At 53.7% G+C, this 15301-nt stretch overlaps 1 protein-coding gene across 1 annotated transcript in view; it reads left to right on the top strand.

The window, feature by feature from the left end:
* KIF26B (kinesin family member 26B) overlaps positions 1 to 15301 on the top strand; it is a 490504-nt gene that overhangs the window by 459382 nt on the left and 15821 nt on the right. Inside the window, exons 11-12 of the mRNA XM_029228705.1 lie at positions 415 to 577; positions 1593 to 5007. Of these exons, the coding sequence (XP_029084538.1) occupies positions 415 to 577; positions 1593 to 5007 (3578 nt within the window). The remainder of the gene's footprint in view (positions 1 to 414; positions 578 to 1592; positions 5008 to 15301) is intronic.

Below are 15301 nucleotides of genomic sequence, written 5' to 3'. Positions count from 1 at the left end.
TCTTTGTTGTGGGGATTGCCTGGTGCAGAAACTTGCAAAGAAGGGCCGGGTGTGCAGCTAGCATGCCGAATCACCGATCACAGAGCTGTTCTCTCTCCATCCCTTCCTCTCATTTCTATTCCCAGGTCTCATTATGTGCAATGTCATATGCACACACGCAGACACACAGGAATACCCCATCACAGCCAGGACGGTGGTGCCAGGGGAGGTGTTTTGCATGAATTCCATCCTTGGGGTTGGAAGCACTTGCTCAGCTGTCAACTACAAATAGCCTCGTGTAGAAGATGCCATTTAAAAAACGGGGAAAAAAAAACCCACTGCCCACAACAAGCCATGTAGGGGCCTGAAGCCCTACCCTGACAGCCAAAGTGAAGCATGGCCCGCTAATGCAGCCTTAATTCACTTTGTTGGCAGAGAAAGCAAGCTCACCATGCTGCTGCGGGAGTCCCTGGGGAACGTGAACTGCCGCACGACCATGATCGCTCACATCTCGGCCGCCGCCGGGAACTATGCCGAAACCCTGTCCACCATCCAGATTGCCTCAAGAGTGTTGAGGATGAAGAAAAAGAAAACGAAGGTAAGGAGCTTGCAGGGGGTGCAGGTGGCTGAAGGAGCTTTCGTAGCCCTGCCCTGGAACTGAGTCAGAAAGAGTCAAATCAATATTTCGAATCCCCCAGCACCAGGGGCGTGGTGAGCGTGGCTGGCTGCCGCTGGCCCGGCTCAGCAACTACTTTGGGGCAGGAACCCCTTCTGGCCGATACTGAAGTCACTTCCCCTCCACAGCTGGTGCTTTCCTCGGTCATCCAGCCTGGACGCCTAACAGGGAGTACTTGGTCCACTTTAGATAGTTTAAGTGGATTGCTACTTTGAAAATTTTGAGAGGGACGGGAACTATTCATAGTTTACCTCTTGCCTACCTTGGTCCTTCAACTGACTGACCCCTCCTTGCTCAGGTGGCCCTACTTCCCTTGCATTTCCAGGAGGCATTCTCGGGCTGCTGGGTGTTGTCATGTTAATTCAATGGTTTCTGGTTGATGCAGAGTCTGCCATAAACCGCTGGGCTCGTTTTCTCAGGCCGAGGCAAAGCCAGGACAGTGGTGGTGTGACAAGAACGTTTGAGAAAATAATCATGATTGTGGTCACTCTGGTCCATAGCCAGCTGGTGATTTGTGGGAGGCGTTCCTCCTCCTTTTTGTATCTTTCTCTTTTTTTTTTTTGGTCAAAAACACATCTTTCCAGTGTTCCGTGGCACAAGTTGTCACAAATGGTTTGGGTGTGCCAACTGGTGACCCCTCATCAGTCCTTAGGCAGTCAGATGGGACCTGGGCGGGTCACCCCGTTTCATGAGCAGCCTCTGCTTCCCCAGTGCACCTCACAGGGGTTATCCTTCGAGTATGAGGCCGTGACATGCATAGCTTGGGTGCCTGGCCTGGCATACCCCGGGTAACAGCCCAGAAGCAGGGAGGCCCACTGGGGTCTGGATGGCCTATATGGAGCCAGTGGCCTCCACCAGTTGCCCCATGAAGTCAGGGTCCCTGGGAGGGCTGTCTTGGAAGGGCGGCCCACACTAACGGTTCCCCTCTCACTCACAGTACACGTCGAGCTCCTCCGGGGGAGAGAGCTCCTGTGAGGAAGGCAGAATGCGCAGGCCCACCCAGCTGAGACCCTTCCACGCCAGGGCCGCCGTGGAGTCGGACTTCCCGATCCCTCACCTGTCCAGCGACCCCGACTACTCCTCCAGCAGCGAGCAGTCCTGCGACACGGTCATCTACATTGGGCCAAATGGCACGGCCCTCTCTGACAAGGAGCTCACCGACAACGAGGGGCCTCCAGATTTTGTCCCTATCGTGCCGGCCCTGCAGAAGGCGGCCAGGGGTGACAGCCGGTCCACGGAGGCCGGAGAGGCCGCGGCCAGCAAATCGGAAAGGGACTGCTTGAAGTGCAACACGTTCGCCGAGCTGCAGGAGAGGCTAGATTGCATTGACGGCAGCGAGGAGTCCAGCACGTTCCCTTTCGAAGAGCTGCCGGCCCAGTTTGGGGCACAGCCCGCGAGCAAGAGTGTCCCGCTAAGCCAAGCAGCTGGGGCAAGCCCACTCTGTGAGTCTGATAAGGAAGATGATGGGTCAGATGGCCAGCTGACAGCCAGAGAAGGCAGTGAGCCCCCGGGCTCCAAGGTGCAGGGGAATCACTCCCCTGTCCCTGCTGCATGGCTCACCAACAGCCCCACCCCTGCCTCACCCAGAAGCATCCCGGGCAGCAGCAGCCAGCACGGTTCTTCCCAGCTCGTGCAGAGCCCCAGCCTCCAGAGCAGCCGGGAAAGCCTGAACTCCTGTGGCTTTGTAGAAGGCAAGCCCAGGCCTATGGGCTCCCCCAGGCTGGGCATCGCCAGCCTGTCCAAGACCTCAGAGTACAAGCCGGCCAGCTCTCCTTCCCAGAGGTGCAAAGTCTACACCCAGAAGGGTGTCCTGCCTTCTCCCGCCCCCCTGCCCACCTTCAGCAAGGATGCGGGTGTGGTATCTAGTGAGTCCCTGCTGCAGCCCGAGGTACGTACCCCCCCGGTCGGAATGAGCCCCCAGGTTTTGAAGAAATCCATGTCTACTGGGAGTGAAGGGTTCCCAGAAACCCCTGTGGACGCCGAACATCAGGCAGCCACTTCTGCAGATGCCAAGAAGGAGATACGGAGCACCACGATGGTGACAGTGCAGCAGCCCCTGGAGCTGAACGGTGAAGACGAGCTGGTGTTCACGCTGGTGGAGGAGCTGACCATCAGCGGGGTCCTGGGCGGCCGCCCCAGCAGCGTCATCAGCTTCAACAGCGACTGCTCGGTGCAGGCCTTGGCCTCGGGCTCCAGGCCCGTCAGCATCATCGGCAGCGTCAGCGAGGACCTCGAGGGCTACTCGAACGCGGCTCCTGTCTCCGAGGTCAGCATCACGCAGTTCCTGCCCCTCCCGAAACTGAACCTGGATGAGAAGGCCCGGGAGACAGGGAGCAGGCGTTCCTCCATCAGCTCCTGGCTGAGTGAGATGAGCACAGGCAGTGACAGCGAGCCGCCCTGCCACAGTTTCATAGCCCAGACGTGTTTCGGGCACGGGGAAGCAATGGCAGATCCTCCGGCCTCGGAGTTCGTCAGCGGCATGCACAACACCGCTGTGGTATGCCGAGAGAAACCCAAGGAGGGCCCCGACAGTTTGCTCATCTTGTCGGAAATGGGGGACGACTCCTTCAACAAAGCAACCCCCATCAAAGGCTGCAAGATATCCACGCTGGGCAAAGCCATGGTCACCATCTCTAATACGGCCAGCCTGAGCAACTGCGAAGGGTACATCCCCATGAAGACCAACATTACGGTTTACCCCTGCATCGCCATGAGCCCCCGGAACGTCCAAGAGCCCGAGGCGTCCCTTGCCACCGTCAGCTCAGTCCCCAAAGCAGCCCGGTCTCAGGAGAGCAAGGAAAGTGGTGCAAAGAAAGAGATGAAATTTGAGGACCCCTGGCTGAAACGAGAAGAGGAGGTAAAAAAAGAGAATGCCTATCCCCACGAAGCAGGGATGAGGCACGAGACTGCCCCAGGCCCCCCAAAGCCTGAGGCCAGAGCGGAACAGGACAGGAAGGCCAGCCCCAGCGACGGGCTCAGCAGCAGCAGCGGTGAGGTATCTGCCTCCCCCGTGGCCGACAACTTCAGGAGGGTTGTGGACGGCTGTGAGACGGCCCTGCCCAGTGTGGCTGCCCAGAGCCCTGTGCATCTCAACAAAAGCCTGAAGTCGAGCAGCCTTCCCAGGGCTTTTCAGAAAGCCAGCCGGCAGGAGGAACCGGACAGCCTCTTCTCTCACTGCCCTGCCGAGACCAACGGCATCGGCCCGGCTTCCAGCACCCAGCCCTCCAAGGCCGCCCTGGAGAGGAAGGTGGCGTCACCCAAGCACTGTGTCCTGGCTCGGCCCAAAGGGACTCCCCCGCTGCCCCCTGTCCGAAAGTCCAGCTTGGACCAGAAGAACCGGGCCAGCCCCCAGCACAGCGCCTGCAGCAGCAACTCCAGCAGCCCCTTGAACCAACCGGCGCCCTTCGCGGCCAGCTTCCCGGACGAGCCCAGCGGCAAGACGAAGGATGCCGGCGGCAGCTGCGGCAGCAAGCTCTTCGGTGCCAAACTGGAGCAGCTGGCCAGCAGGACCAACTCTCTCGGCAGGACAACAGTCAGCCACTACGAATGCCTCTCGCTGGAGAGGGCCGAGAGCCTGTCCTCCGTGAGCTCCAGGCTGCACGCGGGGAAGGACAGCACCATGCCCCGCACGGGGAGGAGCCCGGGCCGCAGCGCCGGGGCCTCGCCCACCAACCCGGGCCCCGCGCAGTCGGCCGGGGCCTCGCCCAAGGCCAGCCAGTCCAAGATCTCCGCCGTGAGCAAGCTGCTCCTGGCCAGCCCCAAGGCCCGCAGCCTGTCCACCTCCACCACCAAGACCCTGAGCTTCTCCACCAAGTCCCTGCCGCAGGCGGTGGGCCAGAGCTCCGGCCCGCCCTCCGGCGGGAAGCACATGTCCTGGTCCACCCAATCGCTGAGCCGGAGCCGGGGCTCGGGCCTGGCGTCCAAGCTGCCGCTGCGGGCGGTGAACGGACGCATCTCGGAGCTGCTGCAGGGCGGCGCGGGGCCCCGGGGTCCGCCGGGGCGCGCGGGGCCCGAGGCGGAGGAGCGCGCGGCCACCGCCGACGAGCGCCCGCCACCCGCCGTCCCGCTGCCCTCGCCCTACAGCAAGATCACGCCGCCGCGCAGGCCCCACCGCTGCAGCAGCGGCCACGGCAGCGACAACAGCAGCGTGCTGAGCGGCGAGCTGCCGCCTGCCATGGGCAAGACGGCGCTCTTCTACCACAGCGGCGGCAGCAGCGGCTACGAGAGCATGATGCGCGACAGCGAGGCCACCGGCAGCGCGTCGTCCGCCCAGGACTCCATGAGCGAGAACAGCAGCTCCGTGGGCGGGCGCTGCCGCAGCCTCAAAGCCCCGAAGAAGCGTGCCAACTCAGGTAGGCTCGGGCCCGGGCATCGACGGGCGGAGGGCGGGCCCCAGGACTCGAGGATGGGCGCCCCTGTCCCCAACCGCCTGTCACCTGCTGGGGACAGAGCCATGGAGGGCTTCACTGTCACACCACAGGCAAGTGCAGACTCTGGAATGTTCCGGTCCAAATGTAGGGACTGTGGTCAATGCACATCATAAGCCATTTGTTTGCCTCAAATCAAAGAAACTAACCTCAAGGGACCCATGCAGTCATGTTGTAATTCTAGACGTTATGATGTAGATCGCCCCATTCACCCACCCCATCACAGATCGTGAAATACGTTGAGGAGGTTGGCCTCCCAGCATGTTCAGGAGTCATCATGGCTGTCAGAACTTCGATGTCTTTATTTCCCAGGCGGTGTATACGTCAGGCTTTGATCTATTCTGACGGTGCTCTACTTCAGACCCTCAGCCCTGAGTCTCAGCAGCAGACCTGGGAGCAGAACCCCCTGTATAAGACAAGTTGGAGAACAGAAATCCGTTCAATATAACATGACAGCTGTTGGGTCCTATTTTCAGGGTCAAGGGCATTCAAATGTATTGATAGCAGTTACTAAAAATAGCAAAGAAGTTTACCTAAGCCAGAGCCTTTGACAAAAAAAAAAAAAAAATCTGGCCTTCCCCGTACTCGGTTGTTAAACCTTATTATTACAATCTACCCAGCCTTGGTCTTCAAAGTCCAGATTATTGTGTGACGTTTGCCATGTTCTCACATGAGTCTGAGTGTTACAGAGTGCTTTCACGTACTCTAATTTAGCATCTTGAATCTACCAATCCAATTTATTCTTACAATAGCTTTACTCTTTTTTTGACTTGTATTGTTTGGTTTGGCTGTTACACTGGAGTAAAGAGGAAGAAAAGCTAAACTAACCACTTGGAGAGTGGACCACAGGCTCTACACGTGTCCTTGCTTGCTGCTACCTCCTTTTGTAAATGCTGTTCTCGAGGGTCCCTTGTTAGGTTAGGCTGTTTGTGTAAAATCAAAGCACCAGTCTGGGTGCCAGAGATGGGATTTAATAGAGAGTGCCGAGGGCATCGGACTGCTGTGAGCAGCTGCCGTAGATCCCAGGCTCCGTAATGGATACGGCAGTGGAGATATGCTCCTTGCAGGCTGGGTGACCTTGTCTCGCTTATTTACGATTATTATTAAGAAAAATGCTGGCTGTCAGACATGATCAGCATAAATCAAAAGCAACTTCTTTAAGAGAAGCCATAAAACTCCTCAAAGGAAACTCCTAGCTCGATGGCATGATTTTACAATTACTAGAGACATTTGGAACTGCAGAGGAGACAGGCAATTAGCTGTTAGTGGAGGTTGTTTTAATGCTTTGGTTATTTCCTTAGTGAAAATGAACTAGAAATATACTGCCAGGAAGAGAACCTTGAGCTTTTTGAGTGCTTTGTAGTACAGGTAACAGTGGAAACAACCAAACATCACGAATGTTCACCTTTCCAGTCCCATTCCTGGAGATCCATGTCGGTGGAGAGTGCGCAGAATTCGACCTGGTGCAGTGGGATGATTGATCTAGAAAGCAGGAGACTTGGGGTCTTGGGCTGTGTGACCTTTGGGGAATAACTGTACTCTCTGGGCTTCAGTTTTCTCATGTCAAAGTAAAATGAAAGGGTTGGTAGAGAACCACCATGGTCTCTCTGATGCTCACGTTGTAGAAGTTCGTGCAAATAATATAGAGAATGTTGGTGGTAATATGACTTCCTTTCCATATAACGATCTGTAGTCAGTGGGATTTTTTAAAATTTTTTTATTTCCTTTCCTTTTTTAAAATTTTTATTTATTTATTTTATTTTTTTAAACATTTTTATTGGAGTATAATTGCTTTACAATGGTGTGTTAGTTTCTGCTTTATAACAAAGTGAATCAGTTATACATATACATATGTTCCCATACCTCTTCCCTCTTGCGTCTCCCTCCATCCCACCCTCCTTATCCCACCCCTCTAGGTGGTCACAAAGCACCGAACTGATCTCCCTGTGCTATGCAGCTGCTTCCCACTAGCTAGCTATTTTACGTTTGGTAGAGTATATATGTCCATGCCATTCCCTCACTTCGTCCCGGCTTACCCTTCCCCCTCCCCATATCCTCAAGTCCATTCTCTAGTAGGTCTGTGTCTTTATTCCCGTCTTGCCCCTAGGTTCTTCATGACCTTTTTTTTTTTCTTAGATTCCATATATATGTGTTAGCATACGGTATTTGTTTTTCTCTTTCTGACTTACTTCACTCTGTATGACAGACTCTAGGTCCATCCACCTCACTACAAATAACTCAATTTCGTTTCTTTTTATGGCTGAGTAATATTCCATTGTATATATGTGCCACATCTTCTTTATCCATTCGTCTGTTGATGGGTTAAAGACCTGAATGTAAGGCCAGGCACTATCAAGCTCTTAGAGGAAAACATAGGCAGGACACTCTATGACATAAATCACAGCAAGATCCTTTTTGACCCACCTCCTAGAGAAATGGAAATAAAAACAAAAATAAACAAATGGGACCTAATGAAACTTAAAAGCTTTTGCATAGCAAAGGAAGCCATAAACAAGACAAAAAGACAATCCTCAGAATGGGAGTAAATATTTGCAAATGAAGCAACAGACAAAGGATTAATCTCCAAAATATACAAGCAGCTCATGCAGCTCAATTTCAAAAAAACAAACAACCCAATCCAAAAATGGGCAGAAGACCTAAATAGACATTTCTCCAAAGAAGATATACAGACTGCCAACAAACACATGAAAGAATGCTCAACATCATTAATCATTAGAGAAATGCAAATCAAAACTACAATGAGATATCATCTCACACCGGTCAGAATGGCCATCATTAAAAAATCTAGAAACAATAAATGCTGGAGAGCGTGTGGAGAAAAGGGAACACTCTTGCACTGTTGGTAGGAATGTAAATTGATACAGCCACCATGGAGAACAGTATGGAGGTTCCTTAAAAAGCTAAAAATAGAACTACCATACGACCCAGCAATCCTACTACTGGCCATATACGCTGAGAAAATCATAATTCAAAAAGAGACATGTAGGGCTTCCCTGGTGGTGCAGCGGTTGAGAGTCCGCCTGCCGATGCAGGGGACACGGGTTCGTGCCCCGGTCCGGGAGGATCCCACATGACGTGGAGTGGCTGGGCCCGTGAGCCATGGCCGCTGAGCCTGCGTGTCTGGAGCCTGTGCTCCGCAACGGGAGAGGCCACAACAGTGAGAGGCCCGCATACCGCAAAAAAAAAAAAAAGAGTCACGTACCACAATGTTCACTGCAGCTCTATTTACAATGGCCAGGACATGGAAGCAACCTAAGTGTCCATCAACAGATGAAGGGATTTAATTTTAAGTTGTTAAATATTGATCAGGCCTCTTCTGTGCAGTTAGAGCTTGGTGATATGGAAGTTGCAAGTGTGGTTGGGGAGGAGCAGGCAGCGTAGAAGACAAGGCCACTGTAAGAAGTGTGTAATCTCACTGGCGAGCAAGGATGAAGAGTGTGGAACAGGGAACAGTGAACCGTGAACCAAGGTGCCTTGCCAAGTGCTGACTGAGGTTGTGAGAGCTAAGGGTAAGAAGTATTTAGACAAAGAGGGCCCAGAACATTGAAGAAGGCTACAGGGAAACATTGGGATTGGGCCAGGCCTTAAAGGATGCTGGGACAAAGCAGGTAAAGGGCATTGTAGGCTGAGGCAGTGATGGGAGCACGAGCTTGAGGCAGTAAGAGCATGGTTTACGGATAAAGGGCGGGGTTAACTCAACGAGGGGCATATCCTTAATGGATGTAATAACGGACAGAAAATGTAAGCCCAGATCAAGTTATTCCTTGAACATCTGGCAACTGTGATAAGAATTACTGCAGTCGGCAGTGGGGAGTCATTATAGGTTCTTGGCTGAGAGTGTCATAAGGTGACAGAAGCTGTGGGTTGCTCCCTATAGATGGATTTTCATCAGTCCCTCCACCGTTCCTTGCCAGCTCCCCCGTGGTAGGTACACGAATGTATACGTGTAGCCATTAGCCAGGAAGTAGAGTGATGACAGCCAGATCAGGTGGGGAGCGAATGTCCACCCTGTCCAGAGGGCATTCAGTTGCTAAGAGGATGGAAATCGGGGATGGGCAGTTTATGGCGTAGTTGCATCAGCTTGGCCGCCCCTGAGGCCCCATCCTTTCAGTGATTGATAGCTCTTTGGTATCATGTATCATGTGGGCGCTCCCAGATACTCTCTCTCTTCTTCCTCATGTTCCTGACACTTCACCCCAAACCCCTTGGCTTCTCTCTTTTTCTTTTCCTTCTCTCTCAGGCTGGCTGGGGAAATATGAAAATTAGATCAGCACCTTGGTCTGAGTGAAGTTCATTGCCACTGTAGCAGGCCCGGGTGTGGTGTGACACAGCATCCAGAAAGCCCAGGAGAGAAACCAGCCAGGGAGTGTGTCGGCTCTGAGATGCACCCAGGGCTTGACCTGCCTGCTGGACATGAGCCCCTGAGAGCCCTGTTCAGCACTTGACTCAGCCTGTTGGGTCCGCAGTGCTGGGCTGGTACAGGTTACCATGAATCAGTTGGACACCGTTGATTGATGCATTGGTTGGTTGGCTGGCTGACCGTGTGGTCCTACAAGTTAGCTGAGTTCTTTTCTATGTACTTCCCGTATCTCGCCCTGCTGGTGACCCGTGTTTTAAACATTAAGCCTATCCTCTATTTTCTTTCCCACTGTAAGCACCAAACACTGTGCCTTCCCTTCTCTGGGTGTCGAGTAAACGTTACTGACCGATGGGTTGCTGGGTTCAGTTAGCAGATCCACTGCACCAAAACCTGTGACCGGTTACTCCTCCAAAGGGCCTAGAGCACCATGGTTCACTCTGTCTGTACCCCTCGGCTTGTTCAGTTCTCAGGTGCAATCTTATTTTGTTTTAATGAATTCAGGAAACACAGTCATTCCTGGCTTAATGAAAACGGGGATAAGGCAAGCAGCATCTTGGCAGCTGTAAGATTTCTAGAGTGTTTCTAAGAGACTCTACCTAGAAACAGATGAGAAGGGGTTCCAAATGAGAAAGCCTTTTTGACTATAAATTGGGAACTACTAGAAAAGTAATTGGCTCACTAAGACACCGAGGAAGCCCCTTAGAGTGGAGAGTGGGTGGAGGCAGGTACGGGGCTGAGAGGTCTAGAGCAAGCGTGTGAGGGGCCTGGCCTCTGCAGCCGGGCCCCTCACCATCTCCTGTCCAGCCTGGGAAGGGTTCACTCTTCAATTCAAGCTTCCAGCAGCCAGTGCAGCCCCATCCTCATTCACCTGGGAGGCCACGGAGCTGACCCTTGCCGGCCAGTAAATCCACACACGCTGATCTTTCCCCCCCCCCATCCTCGTCGCGGATGCCCGTGGGTCCTCCTGGCATTCGTGCTTTCTGCTTTTTGACTCAGTGTCTTTCTAGTGCCTGTACCCTGAGTCGGAGTGAAGACGGAGGGTGACGGAGGGAAAGCTGATGACGGCGGGTTCTCAGGGGCGGGCGGTGGGGATGGACGTCAGCTTGTTCCCTGAGGAGTGCTGTGAGTCCTGGGCGCTCGGAATGCCCATGTTTCCTGACATTTGACCTGAGAAGCAGCACCTTCAGACTCAGTGTGGACACTTTTTTAAAAAAATGTTTTTGGAGTAGAGTTGCTTCACAATGTTGTGTTAGCTTCTGCCGTACAGCAAAGTGAATCAGCTATAGGTATCATATATCCCCTCTTTTTTAGATTTCCTTCCCATTTAGGTCACCACAGAGCTTTGAGTGGAGTTCCCTGTGCTATACGGTAGGTTCTCGTTAGTTACCATTTTCTACATAGTGGTGTATGTATGTCGAATGTGGACACTTTTATCTGCCCTCAGTGATGGTGAAAGCCGAAGGCCCAACACCAGACTCCTCACTGGGGCCATCAGTGCTGCGGAGGGTAGAGTGGGGCGCGACAGGCCGGGGGCCCCTCCTGCTGCACGCAGGTGGCAGCCAAGCCTGGATGGGGAGGGGAGAGGGTGGGCTCAGGTCAAGTCGGGGCCATTTCATGCAGCAAAGCTATTGGCATTTATCAGCTTAAGTGCTTTGTTCCTTTTTTGCACACTTGACGTCTCCATGTCCAGACTGAGTGCCGGGCTGATGAGCAGAGAGTGATAGGGAAGAAAAAGGAATCCTGACCCACTGGCATCAGGACGTGCGATCCCAAACCAGACAGCTGCATCTGACGGGGCCCCGCACCACTGTTGCCCGACTAAGGCGCTTCCCTGCAGCTTCCTTACAGCGGACACGTCCCTGACCTTCCAGCGACCTGGAAGGAAGTGGTCTTTGACAGGGACTAGGTTCAGCAGAAAGCTGGAAGCACCTGCTTGAGAGGTGGAGAGGGTGGAGCATGCTGAAAATCCAAGAAATCATATTTCTGTGGGGACCCAGGCAAAGGCCCTGTGGTCAGTTCTCTCCTAGTGATGACGTGGCGTTTGGGCGCCATTGTTTCCTGTGCCCTTTCCAGCAGTGTGAGGGTGCCACCTCTCCCTCTGAAACTTCCTCCACAGCATTAAACTCCATTTCCTCCGGTGTGACCACATTCCCCTGCCCCTGCCCTCGGCTTTCCCCATCACACCCCAAGTAAGGCTCCCAGTGTACCTCTGGAGGAGACGAGAGGGGAGGGGAGGCTCCTCAGTGGTGGGTGCAAGACCTGGACGATATCAGTTCATTCATGGAATTGATTTACCAGTGACCAAATTCAGAACGCTCAGAAAATGCAAGATAGCCGTTCACTACATGCGGGAGAAACCCCCGGACTGCAACTCACCCGACACTGGGCACTCACTTCCCAGCCTGGCAGGGATTGATTGACGTGGTGAGGAAGTTGAGAAGATTGCAAAAAAGCATGGAAAGAAGGCAATGGGAATTAGATTGGCTTCAGGGTATTTCTATTAAGCTACGAATAGCCCCGTGAAATGTCATTCTCCATTCAGGCTTCTTTACTTCTCTTTCCCCAATCGGGGTGATCTCATAGGTCGTCCTGGAGTGGTTTGGAAGGAGATAGTGACCCTTATTCCTGTTATTTTCCCATCTGATCACATCCCATCTGTGGCAACCAGACTCCTAGGTAGCCCCCAATGGTCCCTGCCTCCTGGCATTCACCGTTGCTTCGTCCCCTCCCATACTATACTAGGGTTGGTCTCTGTGTGCAGGAGAATAAGGTGGTGAATCACTTCAACAGAAGTGAGTGATGGTATGTCACTTTCAAGATTAGGCTGTGAAAGACGCGGTAGCTGCTCTTTTCCCACTCTGGGTAAACCAGCTGCTATGCCATAAGTAGCCCTGTGGAGAGGCCCACCGGGCAATGAACCGAAACTCTGGCCAACAGCCACATGAGTGAGCTTAGAAGTGGATGCTGCAGCCCCTAGCCTAGCCTTCAGATGATGGCGGTGCCATCTGACAGCTTGACTGCAGCTCACGAGAGACCCTGAGCCAGAACCGCCCAGCTCCCCGCCTCACAGGAATGTAGCTGCTGGGTTTAGGCTAATTTGTTACACGGTGATAGGTAACTGATACACCACCAATCCCATGCCCCTCCTCAGTTCCTCCCCTATTTCTCACATAAACAGATCCTTAGAAGAGTCATCCCAGAAATGTCTGAACACATGCACCCAGTGGATTAAACGACTGAGACGCCCATACATGACTGACCTCGCTTTTAGAGGGGTTGTTGCTCCCTGACCTGTCCTCGGGGTCAGGAGAGGTAAGGGGGAGGACCAGTCACCCTTCCTAGGGGCTGAGTACACATTATCCAACTGAGGGAAGAGGGCTTACTGGGAGCCCCATCACGAGTGTTTGCAGCCTGAGGAACTCGGGCTGCCTGGTGGCCAGGCCCAGTCTCCACCTGAAAGATGCTCAGACTCTCCCTGCCTCCGAGAGCTGGACATCCTCCCACTGATGCTCAGTGTTCCTCGGCCTCCCTGCATGTTCTGCAGCAGCCCCATCTGACGGGGGCTGGAGCCGAGCCCACAAAGGCAGAGCCGTTGGCTCAGAGTCAGCTAGCTTGATCAGGACGACTTAAAAAACCCAAAACTATCAGCCAGCTTATTTCCACTGACAAGGAGACATATTTACTTTGCTTCAGTGGTTGACACTTCCCAGTTTTCTAAGTCAGTGTGTGTGAGCGTGTGCGCGCACACGCGCATGTGCTCGTGCATGCACGAGATAAAGATCTGGGCCCAAAAAAGGGAGATTTGCTATGAGATCGAGGAGCCTGTAGGACAGAGTATGCTTTGTAGAGAAAATTAACTATCAATATGTACTTAGAGTCCCTCGTCGTCTCCTGAAGGAAAGCCCACCAACCCACACTCTGAGCAGTCACACGCCACCCAGTCACCACCACTGCCTGGAGCTGTAGGTGGTGGCTTTCCACATTCCTAGCTCCCTGCGGTGGTGAGAAGGTCGTCCTGTGCCTTGGCCCCCTGATTCTATACCGAAGAGTTCTGGCTCTTTTCCTCTCTGAGCTTGTGGTACTTTAAGCTTTCTTTAGCAGTCAGTGGATCTCTCAAAGTTGGAGAAAAGTACACTGTCTTTCTTTCTGGAAGGGTCATCAGGCCACGCAGGCCATGGTGGCCCGGCACTCAACAGGCAGAATCCACTGGAACTGGGGGGAGGAGGATGGAGGGGGAGTGGTGCAGAGAGGGCACTAACTCCTCTGGGGTTCCCTGAGCACCATGGGCATGGTGCTGTAAGGACCCGTGCTTCCCCCAACAGTAGCCCACTAGCGATGCAGCCCGTCTCCCAGGTCCTCCAGAAAAACCACCAGACTGTGCATCCTTTGCGTTCTCGGCGCTCCTCGGCCTCCCTGCGTGTTGTGCAGCCCCATCTGACTGCGGCTGCATCATGGCGTGTAAGCTCTCTCGCTCTCCCTCACTCTCACTGAAGTGTGACTGGATGGAGCCCACTCTATTGAAAAGCAGAATCAGCCCAGACTCTAAGTGCAGGTAGCCACGGCGTCAGGCAGACTCTACCTTCTTTCCTCGGACTCAGGAGGGACCACATATCAATCCTGAGTTAAATGAGATCGGGCTCCCTTCAGCGTCAAGATAAACCGGTTGCGATGGTGTCACGTTTCCCACCCATCCTCCTTCCAGGAGAAAGCAAGCCTCCTAGATGCCCCTTACTAGAGGCAGGAGCTGCCAGGTGGGTGTGCCTCAGGAGATGCAGCTGTTTGAGGAAGCATCACCACCTACAGGCCCAAGCTTCCCTCCCAGGGGGCCAGGCCCACAGCCTCCCAGCGGGAGAGGGGCCAGAACCAGGGGAACAAACATGGTAGTTGCCCAATGCACGAGGCTAGATCCACTTCAGATGTGGGTGAAAAGATTAGGCCCCGTCCTCAGAAGCCAGGGCCTGGCTTCACTCACTCATGCCACCAGTCACCAGCAAAAGTGGTGCTCGGTGCATTGGTGCCCCCGGCCCTGCCAGTCCTGTGGTGATTGCTTTTAGAATCCTCTAGAGACCTGCCTCTAAGGGCACAAATCTCATGTTATCTGTCGGGCTGCACCCCGCAGGCCCGCAAGCCTTGTAGTTGTCCAGCCTCGAGACCGAAGGAAGAGCCCAGAGACAGCGACAGAGACGTCAGTGGTGTCTGGACAGGGGATCTTATACGAAGGGTCCTGGAGCCACACCCCACCTGGTTCGGCAGGCAGGACACGGAAGCAGTCTCCACTACTCAGGGGAGAAGGAGGCTACCATTTATAGAGGGAATTGACGTCAGGTAGGCTCATCAGGACGGAGTGAGCCTCTGATAGAGAGGATTGAATAGTCACGTGAGTGAAGCAGGGGCTGGGCAAGCAGTGAATGTACAGAGAGCAAGAGAATAGCCGTCTTAAATGGCTTCACCGTACAGTCTACCCGTACACACCCTGCACCACCCTTACGAACTTGGTCCACCCCTCTTCTGCGATATCCCTGGCGTCAGGTGTGTAGAGGTGCACTGCAACCAAATACCACAAATGCAGTACGGACACCAGCAGCTAAAGAGTATCAAGAGCCCGAGAGGCGGGCAATCTTTGGAGCCAGGTGCTCATCCGGCCGATTTTTCATGGAAGTTCACAGGAGGACGACAGTGGCATCTCGCTGTAGACCCAGCAATCAAACTAATTTTGTAGTGAGGCCACCGTTGTCACCCGGTCCACAGACAGATTACCTCCGCTCAGACTAGGGATGAAATGTAAGATGTTTAACAGACAGATTACAGGGAAGATCGTGGTCATTAAGCAAGATGACA

Source organism: Monodon monoceros, unplaced genomic scaffold (assembly GCF_005190385.1).
Source record: "Monodon monoceros isolate NGI ecotype Baffin Bay Population unplaced genomic scaffold, NGI_Narwhal_1 Super_Scaffold_18, whole genome shotgun sequence".
NCBI lineage: Eukaryota > Metazoa > Chordata > Mammalia > Artiodactyla > Monodontidae > Monodon > Monodon monoceros.
The sequence above is the reverse complement of the archived record's forward strand: the minus strand, read 5'-3'. Positions and strand labels throughout refer to the sequence as shown.